The 23,519-nt window shown below is 48.9% G+C and overlaps 5 protein-coding genes across 5 annotated transcripts; 2 read left to right on the top strand and 3 right to left on the bottom strand.

The window, feature by feature from the left end:
• Positions 1 to 896: 896 nt before the first annotated feature.
• On the top strand, positions 897 to 1,946 carry FTJAE_6219 (uncharacterized protein; the record flags this gene model as incomplete). The annotated part of the gene is made up of 1 exon (XM_037352808.1): positions 897 to 1,946. One exon carries the CDS (start codon positions 897 to 899, stop codon positions 1,944 to 1,946), a length of 1,050 nt encoding a protein of 349 aa, XP_037206620.1.
• Positions 1,947 to 6,541: 4,595 nt separating this feature from the next.
• FTJAE_6218 (uncharacterized protein) lies at positions 6,542 to 10,009 on the bottom strand (the record flags this gene model as incomplete). The annotated part of the gene is made up of 1 exon (XM_037352807.1): positions 6,542 to 10,009. One exon carries the CDS (start codon positions 10,007 to 10,009, stop codon positions 6,542 to 6,544), a length of 3,468 nt encoding a protein of 1,155 aa, XP_037206619.1.
• A 7,270-nt stretch (positions 10,010 to 17,279) lies between these two features.
• On the bottom strand, positions 17,280 to 18,358 carry FTJAE_6217 (phospholipid-translocating ATPase; the record flags this gene model as incomplete). Its single annotated transcript, XM_037352806.1, has 4 exons — positions 17,280 to 17,406; positions 17,463 to 17,876; positions 17,924 to 17,984; positions 18,055 to 18,358. The coding sequence occupies 4 exons, from the start codon at positions 18,356 to 18,358 to the stop codon at positions 17,280 to 17,282; spliced, it is 906 nt and encodes a 301-aa protein (XP_037206618.1).
• A 2,048-nt stretch (positions 18,359 to 20,406) lies between these two features.
• On the top strand, positions 20,407 to 21,637 carry FTJAE_6216 (receptor expression-enhancing 4; the record flags this gene model as incomplete). Its single annotated transcript, XM_037352805.1, has 3 exons — positions 20,407 to 20,435; positions 20,549 to 20,698; positions 20,746 to 21,637. 3 exons carry the CDS (start codon positions 20,407 to 20,409, stop codon positions 21,635 to 21,637), a joined length of 1,071 nt encoding a protein of 356 aa, XP_037206617.1.
• Positions 21,638 to 21,926: 289 nt separating this feature from the next.
• On the bottom strand, positions 21,927 to 22,884 carry FTJAE_6215 (mitochondrial genome maintenance; the record flags this gene model as incomplete). Its single annotated transcript, XM_037352804.1, has 2 exons — positions 21,927 to 22,194; positions 22,241 to 22,884. 2 exons carry the CDS (start codon positions 22,882 to 22,884, stop codon positions 21,927 to 21,929), a joined length of 912 nt encoding a protein of 303 aa, XP_037206616.1.
• Positions 22,885 to 23,519: the final 635 nt, after the last annotated feature.

Genomic DNA, 23,519 nt, shown 5'->3' with positions numbered 1-23,519 from the left:
ACAATATCCTTGCACCACTTGTGGCACTATATGAATACTAGGTAGGTAGCCAGAATTTATATAACATGATGGGGTGCAAAGCATGATTGGCGATGTAGGAAGCTGACATGGTATGTTTCTGATATATCAGGTCATGCAGCTCTTGGCACGATCCATGCCCAATTCTGCCGGTTTAAAGGGTCCTCATGTGGATCGAGGCATCCTAAAATCAGTAAATCACGGTGCATAGTTTATGATCTTTAGGATGAGTCTTAGGTAAATTCATAAAAACTTTGAGCAGGTGGTGGCGGCCCGGCCGAGCGATTGTGGCTCTGATGCCGTTTGGAGGGGCCCGTCGATTCAGTGACGCCTAGCAACACCAACAGAGCCGCAACTGGGGCACAAGAAGCCCACTCGAGCACATCAAAGAATCTCAATTGAGGGCAAAGTGCGACCGAATTCGAGGCATCAAAGGATATTCCATCATAAGCAACCTCTAGCCTTTTCCTTTTTTGAGTGCAAAACATCACAACTCTGTAACTCGGTCACATAATACCCTCACCTTCAGCTTCATCTCTCTCTCTACCAAGCATTAACCTCTTCTTCATCTCCTTTTCTTGCAGACTTGGACGATTTCCTTTTATCTCTTCTTCAACTTTTCCACCATTTTTCCTTCACTCGTCAAACGCTTCGTACTCTTTACAATTCTCGGTCCATCATCAGGTCTCACTGAATCACTCACGCCTTCTTGACTTCAAGGTATAAATTCCTCCATTCGACCCTTTCTTTTATTCTCTCTTTGCTTCTTACGTCTTCATCATCTCATAGGCCAGATCATCAGTCGCATCAATCATCCATTGCCTCATCCAATACTGACACTCATCAGTCAAGTACCTCCTACAAACATCACCACAAACATGTCGTCCGAAACAGAGTCAGCGGACAACGGGACTGGTAAAGTCGACACTACTCCAGCCATAAAGCCAAAGTCTACCAAGACCTTCATCTCCAAGGACGACATCGAAGCTATTGAGAAAAGACACAACGAAGCAATCGCTTGTATTCACCCTGACGCCAAGAAGCATCCCTCTATGTATCAGCGTGTCGTAGAGTTGATCAAGAAGTGCAATGTTCGTCGTACCTGGGGCGACACTCAGTTCTGCAAGAACTTTACAGCCTGGTGTCGCGTCTCTGGGCTTGATGCTAGGCCTGATCCCGAGATCTTGCTTGCCACACTTGCGGTTCATGAAACCCTGGGACACAACAATTTCAAGTTCGCCCACGAAGTCAGAAATCGCGGCCTCGAGCAATGGTTAGAGCAAGAGCTCAGGAAAGATCGACCTTTCGTATCAACACCTACTCCAGCTGCGCCAGAGACGCCCCGTATCAAAACTGAGCCTGGGACCAGGGGCCAGGGGCCAGAGCGAGGACAAGCCGATCCTTCTCACAGAAACGACAGTATCCTACCATCGATTGAAAGCAACTCTGGTGGTCCTGTTCGTGCTATGAAACGAACTGCTTCCGGCCACCCAGGCCAACCTGCGAGCAAGCGTGCAAGTGCTCAGGTAGACCAGGCAAGTCTCGCTGCCAAAGTCCACCGACTCGCGGAACTTCAAGCCTCGCAGCAAAGAATTGTCCTCCGAGACGCAGCGACGCAGACCGACAACGACATCTCTCTGGAGAGAATCTCAGAGCCAATGCTTAAGGCGGTCGAAGCCATGAAGGAGAACAACGAAAAGCAGGACGAACAAATCCGAACTCTGATGGAACACAATCGACGGCTCTCTGATCTTCTTGGGAGAGTTCAATCTTCTCAGCTGAGGCCTATGGAAAGTATGCCCCGGCACTATCAAGGTCAACCCCAGGAGATTGTTCCGCTGCAAGCTGTCAATCATCCGCCGCCTACCTACTACTACGAACGCTCTCGAATGTCTGGCAACAGTGGCCAGATCTTCAGATTCGATTAAACACTGGATGCGAGGGATAGAGAGCGAGAGAATGGGATATCATTGGGACGAACTTTTAGCAGCGGGATAGAACGTTTCGTTATGGAGATGATGGGTTAAGATTTTGCTCGAGGATGGATGAACTTTGGCATTGGAGTTCAGGTACTAGGGTTGGGATGGTAAGACAGGCCATTACTAACCGTACACTTTGTGTTCTGGCGTTAACAACATGGTCGTTAAGCAAACGGAATGAACAATTGCTAAATACCAAATTGAATTAATTTGCTTTACCTGCTATGGGTGATACTGATTATTGATGATTATGAAGTCCTTGGGGTATTCTATCCAAGATCGTTGGATATTCTAGCAATAGCCTCGCCGGACACTCGGAGATGAAATCAACCATTGACATGACAATCAGCCTCCACGTGTAAGACGGAACCAACAACAAGAAAGATGAAACCACCACGAAATAAACTTTTACATAAAGCAGTGGAAATGCCTCTTTAGCCGCTTTCCTAACTTTACTGAGCTTCCCATGGCCCGTTGAGACCCAAAGCGCAGCCCCAACCGTAGCCGCAACCGCATCAGTCAGGTTGGCGGGCGGGCTACTAACTCTGTCAAATGCTCGACGGTGACAGGCGAGAGATATCGAATCTCGCAAAGCTTTACCCCATACTGTTTCATAATAGCCTCTGGGGATGTGTGGGCTTCTGATCCCCGGTGGCGCATGCCCTTGCGCGCGCGGGGGAGACCTACAGCCTGTAGAGGCTAGGGCCTAGGACCTATGGGACCCTACCAATGCAACTGAAGATACAACCGTCGACCCGATTCGTGCTGGGCGACTCTAGGTGCAGCACATTACCGACAGGGAATGCGTCATCCCGTTTGCCGCTAACAAAGAAGAGGCCAAGGAGGTCTTTTGTGAGGTCGAGAGTCTTTGGGCATGGAGAGGCGAAAATCCGGGGTTTAGGGTCGTAGGACTCTGACTCTGACTCTCTCTGCCTGTCAGATCGGCAGATGAATGGTGACAATAGTTTCCTACCCCGCAAATTCAACTGCTGCAAAGGGTGTGATCAGCTTTTGATCTTTTGATGATCTTGTCAGCTACGAATGACCAAGTACGAGGCGCAGTTCTGAGTTCATCATCACCGATTTTGTACGTTTCTTTCGGATGCAATGGATCGTTCCCCGTGAGTCAACCATACAATGTTATACGTCTTACATATGCGAGCGGATGAGATGGGAACAATCAGCTGTAAAAAAGCCGAGATCCTACAAGACTCTGTGGGAACAGGACAGAACAGCCGACTTTGGGGGTTGTCTCGTTTGTTAGCCTCATCTGGAGATCCAATGATGAACTGGGGTTGTGAGTGGACGAATGTTGTTCTCCTCTCGCTCTCTGTCCCCTGCTTTACTTTTCTTTAGTGGCCTGTGAACGTGGAGTGAACAAGAAAAGTGACGAGGGACCGGTCCAGCCCAGTTGATTCCAAGGACGTGACTGGCTGGTCGGATGGTATGGATCAGCCTTTTCAAGGGCATTGGTTGGATTAGACATTCTCGTCACACTGCCTCGCTACATACTTTTTGGCTCGTTCCGTGTCTCTGTTCGTTTCTTTTCTCTCCATCTCGCAGACCGAGCTAGTCACCTTAAGACACGCATCGTCATTGCACGATGACGTAGCATGCGTGAACCTACCCAAGCATCAGCATGGGAGTTGCCTTAGCTTGTGACGCAAGGGTCCTGAGTTTAATTAGTCTAAGCCGCAATTCGAAAGCAAGCCAAAAGTCACGTTCGGTTGAAAATCAAATTCACAAGAATCACAAAAGTCAAAGGAAGGAAAATACCAAGTCAGAGACAGAAAATAAGCCTAAATTGATCTAATTAAACAGAGATATCGATATCAAAATCGTACTGTAAAAAGTATATGTCTTCACTTCCACTCACCAACCAGTAAAAACCTCAGCTGAGATCACCCACCCTCTCTTCGGTACGGCACATGCAGAGTTCCCCTCACCACAAACGCTTGTGTCACCAAGAGCGGAGACGTCCAAGCCAAGGGATCCTTGAACCTTGAACCTTGAAATCTAAGGGTTGCCTAGCGCCGAGCGTGTAAGTCAGGACCACCACTCACACACTCACCACCACCACCAAAGAAAAAAAACTGCCCACTCTGTCTGGCTCTGGCTGAGGCTCTAGGCTCGGGGATAAACATTGACCTGCACTGCAACAGACTGAATGTGGGCTCTACCCGCCTTAGAAAATGCCGAAACCAGCCCATTCCGACTCCAGCACGGATACAGAGCACCTAAAGTAAGGCAAGGTAATTTCACCCCCATTCTTCCTCTTGGACTCTAGGTTCCGATCAACATATCCGAGCACTCTAAGGGTGTCCCCTTCCGTTGGGTTGCCTTACTCTGCCTTGTCTGGCCTCGCCTCTCTCTTTCTCTCACTCTCTTTCCCTCTCCTCCTCAACTATTTATATCCCTCCTCTTCCCTCCGTTCCCAAGCTGACCTATCTCCCTCTTCTTCATCAACAATCACCAGACTCTACCATCCAAAGACTACTTCAACTTCAACAACACCACTTCAACACTTCAACACCACAAACCCCCATCACCAACATGCCTGCCTACGAGTACTGCTGCCAGTGTGGAGGCATGATTGTCATCAGCACCACCTGCACCGCTTGCGGCCACAAGCAATGCAACAACTGCCCTCTGTGCTAAAGCATTCATCCACAGACACGTCTCGACGGCATTCTCCTCCTCTTCTCTCACAACACACGCTTGGCCCTGTATCATGACAAAGGGCTACAGCATGGCGAGATGAGAGTCTGGATACCCTCGCTCGTACGAGACACGACCTTTTGACGACTTCAACGGCGGCGCTTCTATTCTGCTCGGAAACTGCCTCCTCTCCATTCACACCTATGACCTGGTCGTCATTTTCACCATTTCACTTGTTCTTGATTGATACCTCAGCGACTGGTTTCTTCAAGCAATTATCTTCTTTCTCCAGCAGCAAAAGCTTTGCTTTCAGCCTCTTTGGGGGTGTTTATGCGAAGGCGCCACGGGAAAGATATGACGTCGGGTTTTGGGCGTTCTATTACTCTATGCTTTTACGTTTTGGACTTGTCTCGGGGTTAACGGGGAATGAATCGCTATGGATTTTCAGCTGTAACAATAATCGATACCCGCGGTCTCTTTTTTGGGCCTTGACTTTTTGAGAATCAGAGACAAGAATCAATACCAAGTTTTATCAACCCACTTTCGGCGTCTTTTCGCCCGGCGCTTAGTCCTGCGATTCGAATTGATGAGTCCATCGTGAAATGAAACGCTCCAATCATGAACGTATATTGACAATCCTTGGTTTACTTGCCACCGCTAAACGCTCCATTGGACCCTTGTTTCAGAAAAAAAAAAAAAAAAACGACCTCCAGATTCTGTGCCATAGCCCGGACTCGCCCGATCTACAACTCGACTGTCCCCGGAAATTTCCCTTCGTTACATAATATAGTAAACCTCACGTCGGCCCTTCTCTGTGGCTTGGAAATGCAATGCCCACAAGTTAGAACCACATTGCCACGTCGCAACCAACAAGAATTGCAGAAAACACGACAACAGCCTTGATTGTAAGGGAAAATGGAGGTTGACAGCCTCAACCCCCTTCACATCAGCAGTGTGCCAATGGCTGCTTGGGAAACACAAAAGTTCAAGGCGGGGTGCTGGCCTACCCTAGAGCTAACACATAAAATCAGAATATTGCATAAGGTAATTCAGAATGAAGCTCAAGTTCATGACGTTGTGAGACTGTTCTATCTTAGTCATGATGCTATTGCTTGCGATGATCTACAGTCCGATGTTCTCTCTGTTGATCAAGTATCGATAGTGACTTGTGACTTATGCCCTGAGTTGCTTACCACTGAGGTCAGTAGAATCGGGGGGAGGCTGTTTATGTTTTGGATATGTCGGCATGGGCACTTAGGTAGACTGAGCATTATGGGTGACCATCGTTATTTATCTCATCTACAATGTTTGACTACAGGCCTGGTGCCTATTCCCATTCCTTGACCATGACCATCCTTTGCTTTGATATGGCGAAAACTCTCCATGGGGTCAACATTTTATAAACTGACGTAGTATCCTCACTACGTTCTTTTGGCCGTCGGCTTCCAATCCTATACGTACAAAACCAAACACCTCCCCAGCCTTATTGAATGCATGCCCGCTTGTTCCGTTCCATTCTGCTTCCTGACATATCATTTCCTTGCACACCTTGCCTGACGCCAGCTATTCGAATCAAGGACCTGCTCGATCTCTTGCTAGCAGGGTCAATTTACACCTGATACTAGATTCCAACCATCCATCCGTCAATGACCGAATTATCCCCAAAAGAAAACATACAAGGAGTGACAAATCCTTCACCCCGCAAATACACACGAATGTTGGGGTCCTATCATCGAAGGCTCCGCTCGATGATTCAGGACACTGAGATTAAGTTTATGAAATGAAAAGGGCCGTGAGGTATCTTGGTCATGAGTCTCATGCTGTCGGCAAAAGGGGAATTAAGAGAATTGAAAGAAATATAGGGAAAACAGTCATCGTCTGCACTGTTAAATCATCCCTCCGGGAACTGCATTGCTGCTCATGCTAGGAGGCAGAGGTGGTGCAGCCAAAGGCGGAGGAGGAGCTTGATGCATTGATCTTGCTCGTGCGTTCATACCGTTTGCTTCGCTTGTGGCTTTGCGCAATCTCTGACGGTTCATCCCTGCGCCATCTTCATCATCACTTCGAAAGCCACCACGTTGTTCGTTTGCGATACTGGGGCTCATAGGGCGGCGGTGAGCGCTCATGGTACCTTCAGCGAGCGTGGCTCCTGTGTTCTTGCGCCGAGGGTTGATTGGTGGCAAAGGGGGAGCAATGTTGCTATGCAGGTTAGGCGTAGAAACTGCACCACCATTGAGTCCAGATCCAGGGCCAGGTCGAAGGCCGTCACGGTGACCCATGGGTGACATTGGCGGCTTGATTGAAGGTTCCGACATATCTCGGTTGCGCATCATTCCACCTGGGTAAGGTGGCCCATATGGTCTCTGGGGGCCGGGGCCAGGTCCGGGGAATCCATGAGGAGAAGGTGCGCCATGAGGCGAGGGGGCACCATTGAGTGGGGAAATTGGTGATGGGTGGTCGGAATCGTGTCCATAGACAGGATGTATATGCAAGCTGTTGTCGTGACGGTTGTAGGGACCAGGCGAAGCGTTTCCAGGATATGGTTGAGGCGGCATACGTGGTGACCGTCGCATGTCTTGTCCAGGCATCATTGGTGCTCTCATCATCGGCCCTTGTCGAGGCTTGCCATTATTTCCTACAGGAGATCCCATGGGCCCTTGGTAATCATCGCGAGGCACGGATCCGTTTCTAAGGCGTGGCGGTCGACTACCAGATCTGCCTCCGCTGCTTGCTTCAGAGCCACTTCGATCACGTTCAGAGGGAGCTCGGGATCCTGAGCGTGAACCAGCGCGTGAGCCAGCATTGGCCCTCGATTCTTCGCTAGGGACTCGATTGTATGAGACAGGAGGGGGTGGTCTGCGTTCCTGAGATGGTGGTCGGGATGTCGTAGTTTGGGCTCGATCTCTGCCCGCCGAAGGAGGCTTCGAGGGTAGTTGGTGTCGTTGCTGAACTTCTAGTTCCTTCATCCTTTGGAGCTCCCGACGGGCTTGTCGAAAAGCCTTGAGGCCAGCATGGACACCTTCCTTTTCCTCGCTATCTCTTGGTAGGTTTTCGTCCTTTGGCTCAGGCGACTGCGTCAGCCTTTCATTTGCCTCGAATGAGCCACGGCGGGATGGACTTGCGGCAGGGGCAGGCGACGAGCCTCGTAGGCCAAGGAGTTTCTTCGCTTTGGACTGACTGCCATTCTCTCTGTCACCTCGACCTCTGTCAACCAAAGAGCCACGACTGGACTTGGATTTCAAGATACCCAAGGCGTTGGGACGAGGTGGAGGTGGAAGCTCAGACAGAGGTGGAGCTTCTGGTGACGAAATGCTGCTATCAGCTTCGACAAAAGAAGAGAGTCTCTCCCTGACACGTCGCGCACCGTCGGCAAGATGACGAGCAAAGTCATCTGTCTCTTCTTCTGGCTGGGGGTTGAATTGTTGTTTCGGGTTTTGGGTGGATTCAGGTCCAGATAATATCTGAGCCTCCATCAAACCAGATGATCTAGTAGGACTAGTCACGCTACCGTCAATTGACATAGCCAAGTCTCTCTCAATCGACTCCCAGGCGTTCGAATCGACCATCTTGGGTTCATAGGTATGTGCATCATGGCGTTCGGGAGGGAATCGTGAGCTCAGGTCAACGTCGTTGGGTAAGCTTCCATAAATTGAGGAGGCCCCACTATCTTGTCGAAGATGCTGCCTGACCATGCCGCTCAGTCCACCAGAGGTAGGTCCCAAAGTAGGTGAGTCCTTAGGCATTTGCTCTGTTGAGTTAGCTGGCGCAACTCCAGTTCCTTCAGAAATCGATAGAGGCGTTGGTGCTACAGTGCGTCTGAAGGCAGGGTGCTCATTATCAGCTGGCTTCTCAACCTTGACTTGAAGAGGAAAGATAGGCTGAAGGTGTGACTCGTCCACAACAGACTGGTCATCATCGTCATCAAAGAAGGTTGAATGTTGTGACTCTTCCTGGACAGTTGGCTCAGTCTGGAACGACCCAGATTCGTTCCTTTCCATTTGCGGACGGTGGGCAGAAGATGACCTAGATCGAGTGCCTGGCAATGAGGGGTTGGAATCAGTGCGGAATCGGTTCGTGGGAGTTTCGCGACCCTGCTGCATTTGCATTTGCCGTTGGGCGAACCTTGATTCATCATATTGACTGTTGGTCCTGCTGATAATTCTGCTTCGATCAAACGGCTGAGCCTCCCCTGTCTCACTAATAGGGGGGCTAAGAGGGGGTGTAGCACCAAAGGCCTTCTGGTCCATGCTGGGGAATTTATTCATCGAGTCTACAGGACTCATTTGCGATGGAGGGCTGAAAGATCGTAGGTTAGGGGCACTAGCCTTAGCCAGGACCGATCGAGTGATGAACCGATCACCGAATGTTGCGCTTGCTGGGGAAGGAACAGGAGGTGTCAGATCTGGAGTTCTGCTGCCGAGTGTTCGCTTTGTAAGCGTATCGATTCTTGAAAGAGCAGATGACTGCTGGTCTTGGAGATCCTGGTTTAAGCTTTGCTCATAGAGACGACGGGTCCTGGTCACGCTTCGCTCCATTGGTGGTGTTGGGCTGACAGTCCGAGATGTGCGCACGAAGGACTCTCGGTCCTTGACTGAAGATGAGGTGATAGATGTTGCGGCTGTTGAGTCCCGAGCTGCAGATGGACCTGACGATGTCGTTGAGTTTGTCTCTCTTTTCCGGTTGTACTCGGTTTGAGAAGGAGACTCTGGTCGGGCATTTTCCAAGTCACCTAATTCTTCCTGCTGCAGGTCTTCGAATGACTGCTTATCCTTTTCAGATTGCCTCCACTTCTGGAAAGCAGACTGGGCGACATCGTCACCATAGAGAACACGGCCACTCATCGCCCCTTTGTTCCCTCCAGTGCCGATTTTGTAAACCTTTTGTCGACCTCCAAACAAGTTGTTTCCTTCGATCGGTTTCGATCTGCCCATGACACTCCCGTTTGTTGAGCCGGTATCATCATTAGACTGCATCGATGAGCGTGCAAAAGGAGCCCGAATAGACTCGACCTCAGCAATGTCGCCCAACCCTGCAGCAAAACCAAAGTCCATCATTCTTGATTGTCTTTTAGGGAACAGAACACTATCGTCACTGGCCTTGCCAACCTTGGTGTTTGGATCATCTTGCTCCCGTAACATAGAGAACCGTGCCGAAAGGTTGGTCATCAGAAGACTTGTTCGGAAATCATCAGTCGATGGAAGGGCTGTAGTCAGATCAATCTCCTTTTTAGGTTCCTCCTCCTGTGCTTTTTTCTTGCCGAACATTCTAAAGGGGCTGGAAGACTCAGACTCAATCGATGGCCGCGGAGCCTCGAGATCATCCTTGCCCTTCTTCTTGCCTCTGAACCTATTCATAATGAAGGACAAATCCCGAGGATGAAACGTTATTTTTGCCTCGGTTGTTCGTTGTCGTGGGAGGTAGGCGTCTAATTCATCACAACTGATGAAGGCGATATAGGTCGAACTCGATTGGCAACTATACCAATCTTGCGTCAAACACTATGCTGGTTAGCTTCGGTATCTATGATCGGTATGCAAGATTGGTTGGAGTTCATGAAGCAGATATCTGACCCGGCCGCTGCTCGAAGCTCATCGCCATGCACGGGTAAATATGGCTGGCCACTTCGATGAACAGTGAGGGCAGATGTTTCCCCATGTAATAACCAACCAGTCGCCTGCAACAAGAAATGAGTTTCGTACCTGCAGATGTCAAATTGACGAAACCCGTAGAATATGTGTACTAGTCTCTGGTGATGTGAGAGACCAATATCGATTCGGGCGAAGTGACTCGGTAGTCACAAAGGGCACGCGAAGCAAGATTGTTCGTACTCGATGGATTCGCGGATCGGGATTGTCGTCGGAGTCGTCGTCGTGCAGGAGCCTCGTGGAGTAATTTGGATGCAGTATGGCAAGTTTGTAGGCCGAAAACGGGCGACAGCAGATGAGTTCTTCTTGTAAGAGGGAAGAGGAAAACGCAGGTACCCGAGTTAGGTTAAACAAGAACGGGTCGGATGGTGAGTCCAGAAATGGAAACGATTCAGGCAAGTTTGATGGATAGATAAAGGAGGTTGTCTCAGACTCGGGGAGAGAATGAACAAAGCAAAACAAAGGGGATTTTCGCGAGAAGCTTGAGCCAGTGGTGAGTCGAATAAGCCTTATTTGGTTTGGTCCGACTATCTTCTGCGGATCTCAAGGGAGAGTGCTGTCACAGGGTGCGAGACGATCGTGTCGGAGAAGGATTGTCAAGAGGTTACTTGCTGGCCGGCAGTTTGATTTGATCTCATCAATCCGGGGTACCACTGGATCGGCACAAGACTCGTGATCCCGAGAGGTACCAAGGCGAGTCAAGGGCAACGGTCAATGGGAGTAAGGTAATGAACGGATGGAAAAGAATGAATGAAGTTTAACAAACGAGAGAACGGAAAAGAAGACCGTTTAGGGACGAGGTGTGTCTGAGCCAATGGAACCAACAAATTCTCAAGATTTTGAGTAGGATGAGAAATTTGGTGACAACGATGAAGGGGGAGTTAGATTGACAGGGCGCCCCAGAGCAAAAGACGAAGGAAGGAATGGATGGATGAGAGGTGGGGTGTGCCAGGAACAGGGGAGAGGAGGGTGTGGAGACAGGGGGCCTAGTCGTAAAGGGGAATGGTAGCGGGAAAGCCAACAGGCAGGTACCATTTCTGCTAGGTCAGTCGGACTTGCTTCATCATAAATTAATGGTAATTATTGCACTATCACGGACGGAAGATTAGGTGTTCGACGAGATGGAATAGCGAGTTGAGGCATTTCTCGTGAACTGCATACTCAGATATGACTCAAATGCTAGAGCTTAACACCGTTAAAGTATCATAGAGATTTAGCTTTGTAGCTCTGAATGAAACGATGGCTCATGGTAGACAAGGATGGTACATGGGAGCGATCATAAAACAGGTGGTTAAGCGTTCGCTGCAATGTACCTTCATCAGGGCGAGTACTCTGCAGAACATGGGACGAACAGTCCATTTCTCCTAGAGTTGGTACCAGCTGCACAGGGGACGGAACATCCATCTCACCTCCAAGGACAGGCCAGGGCGAGAGTTAGGGGGTGTGAATAGCAGACCGCAGGGGTGGGAGTCCACCGACCGTTCGAGATGGTGCGGCAAGGGAGACAGGCACGAACAGCCCTGGACTCACTTCAGTTAACTGCCAGGTTTCTGTCTGTTCACTGAAAGTCCTGGAGCTTGCCCAAATTTCAGTGGACTAACTGCCCTTTGGTGCACTCCGAGGAGGGACACTCGCTCCATCGGCCTCCACTAATCGATGATTTTCAACATGGAACCTGACCCGAGAGATCATGGACCTCACACACCTTCACGGCGGCCCTAGCACTGGAATTCTTCAAGTGTTTGTCAACAGAGATCAGTTGTCAGCGTCATCTGGACTTCATACGAACCAACACCTTTCTTAGTACGGATATCATCACGATCGGTGATGAATCTCCTTTTCTACGCGTCAGTCATCGGAACGCGTGCAGAGGGACGGCAACAAGAGACTCGCTCATCTCCAGGCTCGGAACGGGGTTGAATACCCCAATCAACCTTGCTGTCATTGTGATCAATGTCATACTCTTCTGCATCTTGTATCTCCTGTTCGTGAGTACAAAATACTACACATGTCCGACGCTACAATTTAACAACCGAATCCCAGGTCAGTCAGACGCCTGCGTCCGCCACAAACCATGCCGTGTCGCACATAAAGATCCATGGCTTTGGTTACCTTACTTTTACTGCCCAGCTCTGTAGACTCTGCCCACGTTTGTTGGGCCATGCATGATGGGCAACCGCTTTGCTCGCTGCAGGCTGCAAACGCCTGGTCTCCCCCGTCTTACATACCCGTCCGCCACTCCCATCTTCGTCTTGGTATTTGGACGCCTCAAGGGATCGGAGTAGCAGCCAATGCCCTATCTCGAATGCCCCGAAATACGTATTCGCGCAGCTTGATGTTGAGGTGGAAATGATATGTTACAGATGCTGTGACGTTGATACGAAACCAGGTTTCCGTCGCAAATGTTTCCAGTGCAACCTATCATGCTTCAAAGGAGCATACAAAACCATCCATTGGCTTTATCATCCGACCCTTCAAAGATCAACAGGGTACGAGACAGTGGCTGCAGTGCTAAGAAGCAATGTCATCAGTCCCCTCTTTGTCGCTCGCCAGTCTCATACTTGGCTTAAGGGGTCAGCACCTTGGAGGCTTGGAGCCTGAGACCTTCTCCACTCGAGCAAGAACCACCACCCGTTGCAGAAGCTACTGCAAGGGACGCGTTCTGGTCACATTGGCGTCTCGTGCCATCCGTTCCCTAGTACTCGGTACAGCGACGGCTAAACGTCTTGGGCTCCGTTATCAAAGTATCTAAACTCCCTTGGAGCTCAAGAACGAACGGTGGAAACTCAAAAGTCCAAAACAGAAAAGGCGCTCCCTTGTGACGACGAATGGAGATTGGACGGATCGCAGCCGTTATCCATCGCACGCTAGGCTAAACTCTGACTTGTGTTGATTACCGTTGGGGCTTGCAGCCACATCCTGCAGCCATAGTTGCAAGAGTTGGGCAATGTCCATCGCAATAACCACATTTGGAGGATGCTCACCGATTTTCTTTTTCCATTGTATTAGCACCCAGGACTAACGGTGTCAAATCGGATGTTGGTTACAGCGTTACAGCGCGGACATTTTCAGTTGCTCACCCGTCAGCACTTAGTTATGGGGTAACAGGTACCCGTACCTACCTACTTGCAAGATCCTCTACCGTCCTCACCAGCCAATGACCAGACCTCAGGCGAGAGCCCCTGCAGTAGTCCCATTCAAATCTCAATGTCAACACCAGTAACAGAGCCGATACTGATGAAATCATTCGCATCACAGAACCGACACTAGGTACATACTGTCATATAGTACTTGACCTCACAAACCACCAAGAAACTCGCCACTAACGGAGGAGGCTCCCCAGTTGAAAGCGCCATCCTCGGAACCTGATCGACCCGTCCCACAACCCAACTCTGCCTATGCTATTGCATTGGCTTACAACGCATGTTGCTACTTTGCTAGTCCTTGCTCGCTTTAAGCTCAACTCTCTGTTTGACGAATCAGGGCTTAACGTTGTCGATTTACTAGCTTTGCTCCCTCCTACTCCTAGCATACTCGACTAATGCTTGGGTCCTCAGTCACGACTTTTCCTCGATCACAGCCCGTCCGGGGTTATTTTGCGAGAAGAACAAAATAGTGCGACCCCTTTGTACCTGGTTGCACATGTCTGAGGTGTAAAATGGCATCTAACCCCCGTTTCTTTTACAGAACCTAATTCTACAAACGCAGTCAGCGCAGTCCTACCACTTCTTCTACGAAAGAATGACTTAATGGTCAGAAGATCAGCATAGTAACAAGATGAAGGTGCTCCACTCGTGGCTTCATAATTCCCGAGATTCGATCTTACTCAGCAGACAGAAGCCGCACCGATCATGTAGCGGAGGTAGCTCTCAACAATTCCCCGTCTTCTCGAAGTATCATAAGCCTCTGAGGTCATTGCTGCCGTCGTTGTACAACTCGGAAAAGGAGTTGTCTGGGGCGTGGTAGCTCGCAGAGGCCTGATGTCGCTTAAGCCTTGGGCAAGGTCTCTGAATAGATTATTCTTCCTTTGTCAAACGCCCACAAAATTGGTATGAATACATGCTTCCTATGGCAGTCTCGATGAAACTGTACTATAACGGCTATTCTATGGTTCTCACTTGAAGCCAACTGCCATTATTAGGCGGCGCTCCTCTGCGGCGAGCGCTCGCTAACTCCGATGTCAGGCTCATATCAGCTCCTGGTTGGCGGCACCGGTGGGAGAGTTCCGCGAGCCAATAACAGATCTGTGCCTGGAGCTAAATCCAATCTTGGCCGCAACGTTCAAGGGAACAAAAGGTGGGCTGCCAGGCACTTCTGTCGTGGTGGATGCTACGCACATGGGTTTTACCTTAGGTTGGAAAGGTGACATCGTGCAAATCGGATCTACCTTCTTCAAACTTGCTGGGAACTGCTGAGACGCGGAAAATATTCTCCCCATATCATCAAAAGCAACCACCAGCTCGACCTCCTTCTTCGCATGAGCGATGTTTCTCCTGGTACGAAAGTCCTCAATTTGTACCACATGTATGCGGCTATACTAATGGTCCTTAATTATTGGTTTATGAGAGTTGCTCGACACTAGTCCCGGGCGTCGCTACGCTATCCGAATCCAACAAAGTTCAAAATATCATATTCTGCCCGCAGTAAAAAGAATCAGATTTTATTAATAAACAAGTGCCCTCGCTTGTATGAGCAATAGCTCGGCTCAGTTTCGGCGATCCCAATTGGATGGCCTTTGTTGATCACAACTCTGAGGAGAATAGACCTGGCACCCCGGTTTCTCACCCAACTCGCTGGGACCGCCTAACGGCTCGCCTCGCCAACAACCGACATGATGACATTCGGTGTTCGAGCCCTATCAGTTCAGGCGCTTTGTCCAGTCTCGTCAACTGCGGCCATTTTCCCATGCTTCTTCAGAAACTTTCAAGGCGATTTGATTACAGATCAATCTTCACAACCCCGGTCAATTATTGGATACTGCTTACGGTGGTGACGGTGAATTTATTTACCTCCGGGATCTATAAACCCGGTGCAATGGATAAGGGACAGCCCCGGAACTTTAACACAATGTTATATGACAACTGCCCACTAAGATCCTGGTCTCTCTTTAAAGGAAACCACGAGACGTTGTTTATCTAGTTATTCAATACTCTGTACACTGTATAGAATTGTTATACCAGCTCATTTTCTCCCGGAAAGGGCTCAACGGACTATTTCATGGGGATCCTCTGCCACACCGCAAGCCATTCATTGCTAGAACCACATACTCATGTTCAAAGAACACGGTGCCCTCTGCAAAGTTGTGTTCACTTTGCAATTTTCCTCAATTTCTCAGAGAGGGTCCCTCGGTCCTTTGCGTCATCTTGAGTATTTTCTCTCTTGTCAATTCGTCTTGACTCTGGGATCCCACGTCTTTGCTCCTTGTCCTTGCACGAGCTAATATTACTAGTCAGGTATAATCTCCGCATTACAGCAAACAACCATCGTGATGTACTCCGTACCTAATTCGATTCACGGCTAGAGGCGAAATACGGCTATGAAATCATGAGTTCTTATCCTCATTTCAGCAATACCAGCTCCCTTACCCAGCAAGCTTGCCATGCAGAATCTACTGAACGATCCACTCCTGCTTAGGCTCGGATCTAGCTTGATGAAGCCGCCAAACTCTGAAAAAGCCACCCGCTCCGTTTAATCTCGCAGGCACAATTCGCGGGGTGAGTTGATGATGAACAAACTCACAACAATGATTGATGGACGACATGTCAAGCGAACCAAAATGGGTACAGTTCTCGGGCCGATGCACTGTTATATATCAACATTCGGAGAGAAGCAGTGAGCGTTCTACTATTGAAGACCCAACATATCGGAGGCCATAATAATGCTGTCTGTGTGAAATGGATCGCTCTTCATTGATTGGTGTTCTGCCTTTGAGGGCAACCTCATGTTCCTGGTCTGCCAAACTGCTGGATGCCAATGCATGACTATATCTTGGTCATTGGAGCCAACATGGCCGTTTTCGACTGTTGTTGCGATTTGCAAAATGAACTTCTACATATTGCACGGCAGACCTAGCAATGATGGAGATAACTCAGAACTAACAGCACGCCGCAGAACGAGTGACTGATCAGTGATCAATGTTCAGGAACGAGTACGAAAGTGGTGTTTTTCACCCCCCATTCCTCGTCATCCCTTTGGGAAGCATCAAATGAAAGTTCACACTCGGCATTGGATGGAGACTCAATACGAGTGATTAGATTCAACTGGAGTTTTGTGTCCCCTGTAGGTACCTTTGGCGAAGTCGACGTGGTCTGATTCTCACATGGACCGTCAAACAAATCACCTCAGAAGTGGTAGAGGCGAACAAGATGTTCTGAAGATCTAATCGCTCTGGACAATCAACTCACCTTTGACGATGCTCCAATACTGCGTTCACTAGGTGTTATTTCGGCGCGAATAGTCATCTACCTCTCATCTCATCCCCGGAGCAGACTACAGAATGCATGTGGAAGACTCGACAATACTACTTACTACATACAGTGGAAACAGCTGATCTTAAACGGGTGCTAGAGCATGTATTTCTCTTTCCTCCTTTCCCCTATCCCTTTTTTTATATGTTTTTTTCTTCTTCTTTATTTTAAACTGTTTTATCTATTTGCTTTCATATCTTTTTATATAACACTTTTACCACGGACTCAACAAGAGATCTAAGCTTCTTCATGTCACCCAATCGTGTGTAGTTGATACCTAAGCCTGCACAGCCCGTGCCATACCTTTCTAAATGAGAAAGGCTTCTATAACCCTCCAGGTATTTATTGCCATGTCTTAACGCCATTCGCCATACTTTCTATATACACGCTAAAATTCGAGACACAATACCGATAATAAAGGAAATATCCGTTGAGCTTGCCCTGGTTGGTCGAGGAGTTTCCTTGTCCTGGCGAGCATGTTTTTCATCTTACGAGTCTTAAGAAGATGACACTTATTCTCCAAAGACGGTATTATCGTCTTGGTCCATCTGGTCCATTTCCTTGGTAAACTCGGGGGTTTCCTTGAAAGCATATCCAGGGTGGCCAGCATTCAGAAGAAGAACAGCAATGCACATCATGCTAAGGGCGACAGTTAGTGAGTTGTTATAGATTTGACAAGCTTCAAGGGCTCTTACCAAGATTCAAGAGCGATGTAGAGACCTTCGTCTCGAAAGATAGCACTGAAGTATCCTCCATTGAGCTCGGCAATTCGGTAGCCACATCGAATCAAGATGAAGATTGTCGAGAGGAAAAGGAAGAAGAGGAAAGTGAGAATGGGCTTGGTAAGGCGATATCGGGCCGGTGACTTGGAAGCCCTGACAACATAGTCGATGAACAAAGCAACGAAACAAAGTAGAGTGACGACTTGGAAGACGAGACCAGCGATGGAGACGTCCTCTCCAGTCTTGACATCTTCCTGCGCGGTGGAAACAACAGAGACTGCACCGCCGACGGCTTGGAGGATGAGGGAGATAATGTCGGAAGGGATGAAGATCCAGTAGAAATACTTGGGAGAGAATCGAGAGACATTTGGGTCGACAAAGTTGATGCTGAGAATGTCAGTTGTGCCTCTTCTGAGTGAACAGGGGGGACTTACACCTGGGACAGAAGAACATAGATGGCAGCAGAGAAGAAAACGGGGGCAATGGTGATCATGACTGGGCCAGAGTTAGTCAAGTTCTCCCTTTCCATCCATCCCTTGTTTGATTCTGGTTTAGAAACACTTACTGATCTGTAATAGAAAGCCAATAAAGTCAAATGGGTTATCGTGGATGATGAGTCGTCCGATGTAACCGATAATCTCGAGAATACATCCTGCCATCATGCTCGCCATGAAGCCCCATGTCTTCATCTTGATACCTTGGAAGATGTGGAGAGCCATGGACAACCCGAATACTCCGATGAAAATGGCATTGGCGGGAAGATTTGGTTGGTATCGCAGTATACTCGACTCGAGGGGACATAATTCGAGTGTACAGTTGGCATCGGAGCCGAATGAGATAAGCCCTCCGGGTAGTGGTGTGTGGCTCATATTTGCGATCTTCACAACTTCGTCGAGTTAAGAGTTTATTGACAAACTTTTCGGTAGGGCTGGAGACTGGGCTGGATATGCAGGAACTGATCAGAGCTCGCACTTGTTTACTGTTGGATGTTTGTTATGATGTGATGATTTGGATATCTGGGGAAGACAGGCAGATTCACGTCTTTATAAAGGGGCAGGTTTCAAGATATCAGATCTCGGCACCCGTCGGAACAAATATCCAAGATCTGACTCCGCGGGCATATCGACCGAACTACGTCAACTGGCACCACTGATCCTGAATTCCTATACTATTTCAGCTGCAGTGGAGTAAAAAGTCGATTGTGCACTTCAGGATCGGGTGGGTCACTCCGGGGCTCCGGACGGATCGGGCGCCCGCGGGAGGCGGAATCGGGCGAAATGGACATGAAACATGAGGCTGAGTTTGATAGAGTTCTATAATTCGCATTAATACGAGGGATCTTGATAAGCTATTTCTAGATTTAATGAGATTCCACGTCAGCATTGCATGGTCCGCGCGAGTGTTGTTGAGTTAGAGTTAGCCGTGGACTGTTGTTAGGGATAGAGAACGTGGCTGGCCAGCCCAGAAACCATTGGATTGCAACGATGTATCGCGAAATTCGATATCCTTACGCCATATCAACTGGTTCTAGCATGATTATCTCGGCCGCAACGGGCATCTACTTTCCGTACCTTGCATGATCTAGCTCGGCAGTGGTGACCGGATATACATCCCATGGTGATGAATCTGATGATGGCTGCATCGTGACAGGACACTAAGGGTCCGATGCTGATCTTATCTTAGATTCATTTCGTTACAATTATTGTTGTATTCGTACTCGGCCCTAGAGCATAGTCCTGACTGTAAGTCTATGCTTAAATTCTGGATACCAACAGCCAGGTTGATCCAAGCTGTAGAGATATGTAGGGTAGACTTGACAACTATCATATATACTTTACAAGCCACATTGGATCAAGGACTGACAATTCTACCTATTATCAATTAGCGCTTCCTCATGGAGAGTAGAGATCAAATGAGAATATTATTGTGCCAAATAATGAGGCTCAACATTTGCTTGATATGCCGTGATATTGGGGCCGACTTGGAGTTGCAGTTCGGGCTCAGCCAAGCCGGAGCACGACGCTTGGCCCGCGCCTCCGACCGGGCCCGAGTCATGCCGACTCCGTTGCCAACTGATCCTTCAATCTGAAACCATTTACGGAGGGAGTATAATGTGGCCCATATCCCTTCTCAGATTCCGATAAGTAAGCCACATCGATATCCTGTCACTGATAAGATATCCTCTTATTTCTCTCTTTCCCATATTCTTCTTGCCAAGATCTTGGTTGAGTAAGCACCCAATCCTATTACGACGTGTATCATGTGTTTTTACCAGGCGACAGTCAAGGCCACAGTTGTGGTGTATCTGCGGTAATTATGTGTCTTCTGCATATAAATTGCTGCAGCATGTTTCGAATTATTGATGCCTAGATGCTTTATCCACGAATATGAAAACACTTGTCTTCAAGATACAGGGCTCGCACCGAGACACGTGTACCAACTACGCAGTTGAAAGAGTCAGAACCCTCAAAGAAACCGTGTTCAGTTTAGGAGTCAGAATAAAAGCCGTCATTGTGCCCCAGCAAAAGACACTTGCCTCCATCACGAGGGTCAAGTCTGCATTCAGGTGATCAGCTCTTTTGACTCGAGACATATTCCTCCATTTGTAGCACCTACTTTCAGTGGGTCACTCACTAAGCCATCACCGTCACGCGAAAAAGAAGTGCCCCGCCCCCGCTCGCGGGAGTTTCGGCGCCACTTCACCATCTTAAGGTCCATTTTCAGCTCAGCTCAGCTTCAACCACTAAACGTCGTTACCTACCGTATCCTCGAACTTATTCTATTACACCTTTTCCGTTCTCTTCCTTCAACCTCCCGGAGACAATTACCCTCTTCTCCGTTGGTCAAACTCCCGCTCACATTTAGCTTGAACTGCCGAGTCACGCACGAGGTCTCACCTCGGATTGGGATTGCAGTCATGTTTGACCTTTTTCCTATGCTCTTATCGTAAGCTTCAGCCCTATACCTCTTCGTCATGAGGCGTCATACTCGCAATTGCGATAACCACCCCAATCAGTTCGCAATGCCCGATTTACTGACTGTTCACTCGTTCTCAATAGTTCTGTTGCCTGTTATCTGTTTCCTATCTTTGCATCTTACAAAGCGCTCAAGACACATGATCCCACCCAGCTGACACCATGGCTGATGTACTGGGTCGTGCTCAGTTGCTGTCTTCTCGCTGAGTCTTGGGTTTGGTTTATTGTGTCATGGTATGTCTAAACCTCATACCTGACATCTTCTGTACTGACACTAGCAGGATTCCGCTTTACGGTTATTTCCGTTTACTATTCCTCCTCTACCTTATCCTCCCACAGACACAGGGCGCTCGACGTCTATACGAAGAATATGTCCATCCATATCTTGAAAAGAATGAGACGCAGATTGACGACTTCATTGCAAGCGCACATGAGCGCTTGACTGCTGCCGGAATATCTTACCTCAAGCTCGCTATCGAGCAGTTCAAGGTCAAGGTCCTTGGTCTTCCACCATCCGAACCCGAGTCGCCTCCTCCCGAGCCTGCGCAAGGCTATACACAATCGCTTCTGTCACGATTCAACGTCCCTGCTGCGCGATGGGCTGGTAATACCAGCAGCGGAACCGACTTTTACAGCCTACTCTCCAGCGCTGTGGCAGCTGCTACCAACGCAGGTGCAGGTGGACAGTCAGCTGGTACGAGAACAGTTGGAGGTGAGCCCACAAACTCGGGCGCATTGATCCCACCGCATCTTCGCGAGTCTGGCGCCAGAATGGACTTCATCTCGGCTCAGCGCGATCGCCTAAATGTCCTGATTTCGGCACTTGATCGCGAGGCCCAGGATCTTCGTACCGAAGCTCAGCGGGCCCAGACAGGCACAGGCTCTCGCCGCGATCCGATGGCCTACGGAGGTTACGATAACAATGAGGAGGACGAACCTACCCAGCGACCGCCTAGTGGTCTAAGCGGATGGAGTGGTATTAGCAAGAGTCGCAGCGAGACCGATTTCGAAAGGATCGACGCAGAGACTAGTTCGGACGAAGACCATCGTCAGGTGCGCCGAAGAAACCAGGGAGCTGGCACTAGAAATGCATCAGCCTCATGGGTTCCTTGGGGATGGGGAGGTGATGCCGCATCAGGTGGCGGAGCGAGCGCCTCTGGAAGGGAAAGATAGAAACTCCATTCTGGGAGGTGGGTTTTGAGTGATCATGGGCCCGTTGATATTCGGCGCGATAAGTGCTCCAGTGCATATCTATAAATGAGAATTGGTGTACATGAACTCGTTCTTCTTTTAAGACAGCCGTAGATCTTGGTCTGATGATTCGTGATCCATTCGTTTTCCTCTGAATTACTACAGTATCGCTCCATGCTCCAAAGCCATACGTCTAACCCATCCATATCATACAGTAGGGGATTCACCCCAAGATTCTATACAAATGTAGTACAAGGAAGACATGAGATGCCTAACAGAACTTGTAAGGGTATGTTGCCTCAGCGAGACCTTTCTTATAAAAGAAAGTCCTCTTCTTCTTAGTGACCGTGTGCTCGACCCATTTTTCCTCTATGTAATGCTTTTTGAACCAGCGAATGTACACGGGATCCCAGAGTTCAGAGGCGATACCGAGATCCTTGCAGCAGCGCATCAGGGCGTTGGATTTGGCACCCTCGATGGCAGCGGGGATAGATTCGGGGCTGAAGTAATTGTTGTATCCCTGCGATTGGGAGACCATTCTGCTTTTGTTAGTCAAGGTATGATATTGGAAATTGGTCCACTTACCGGCCGTTCACGATAAGAGCGTATTCACGCGTCACGATCTGATTGCCGATAACGACATCCCCACGATGGACCATTCCCCAAGCCATCGGACCAAACGCCTCGTTCAGCCGCCGTCGGTACTTGACCTCTGGCAAGTAGATGATACCATCGGGCTTGACCTCCACATCGTCAGCATCAACTGGTCTTGCGAGAATCTCATTCTGCTCGGGAGTAACAGCCTTCACACCAAGGCCATACCAGCTCGTCTCCCAGTTGATGTGGCCTGTGTTCTCCGTGTCCGTCTCGCTAGTCTCGCTCAGAATGCTCTTCGACACTGTAACAGGCTTGTGTGGGCTCTCCGGCTTAGCACTCTTGCTGCTTGCCGTGGGCTTTGGAGGAAATGTCTTGGACGCATATGCAGACTTTGTAGATGCGGCTGCAGGTGTAGATCTTGCAGTTGGCTTGGCAGACGCAGTCGAAGTTGCAGTTTTAGCTCTGGAAGTGTATTTGGGTTTTGTAACGACGTCTTCTTGGTTCACTTGTGTAACATCTTCATCGGGCTTTTGTAGCGTCACGTCTGATGCTTCGGTAGCGTATCGTGCAATCGGACGGAAGGGGATGGGAACTCTTCGGGCAGCGAAGAGGGCGCGGCGAGGGACGAACATTGTGGGTTGGTATGGGGAGTTGGATATGGTGAGCTTCAAGCTTGATGAACCTATGGTGATAATTTCCAAGGGCGGGTGGATTGATTGTCCGGTGGAGACAGTGCCAACACTGTGTATGTCATATTATGATGCCTTGATTGAGTGAACGCATTTGGGAGTCATCGTTAACATAACGCCCGGAAAGGAGAGCCTGATCTTGCTAGTATACATTTTATACAGTAATAGTACAGTACATATCCCTCAATGCGAGTTTAGTTGTCCTTGGTCTCTGTACGTTGGTCGTTGTTATGAGCCTTCCAACACTGTTTGAATTGCTCCATCTATGATACTGTCAGTTCAGGTCTATGACAACATAAAGAGCAGCAAAGAGATAAGACATCTCGAAATATATAAAATAAATAGAACTGAAATGGATTAGGCTTTGATACTCACTTCTGCAGCACATGCGCGCCAATCCTTCTTTTCAAAGTAGCAGTCTGTCATTTTTGCGTTCTCATCTGAGTTGGTGGTGTCTGTTAGCAAGCCCTTTTCTCAACAAAACGATTGATGAGTGGGTAGTCGAGGCGTAGACTTATAGAACCTCATAAGTTTCTTATATCTTCCTTTGTATTTTGCAATTGAATTTTGTATGAAAG

This window comes from Fusarium tjaetaba (genome assembly GCF_013396195.1).
Source record: "Fusarium tjaetaba strain NRRL 66243 chromosome Unknown NRRL66243_c0000122, whole genome shotgun sequence".
Classification (NCBI taxonomy): domain Eukaryota; kingdom Fungi; phylum Ascomycota; class Sordariomycetes; order Hypocreales; family Nectriaceae; genus Fusarium; species Fusarium tjaetaba.
The sequence above is the reverse complement of the archived record's forward strand: the minus strand, read 5'-3'. Positions and strand labels throughout refer to the sequence as shown.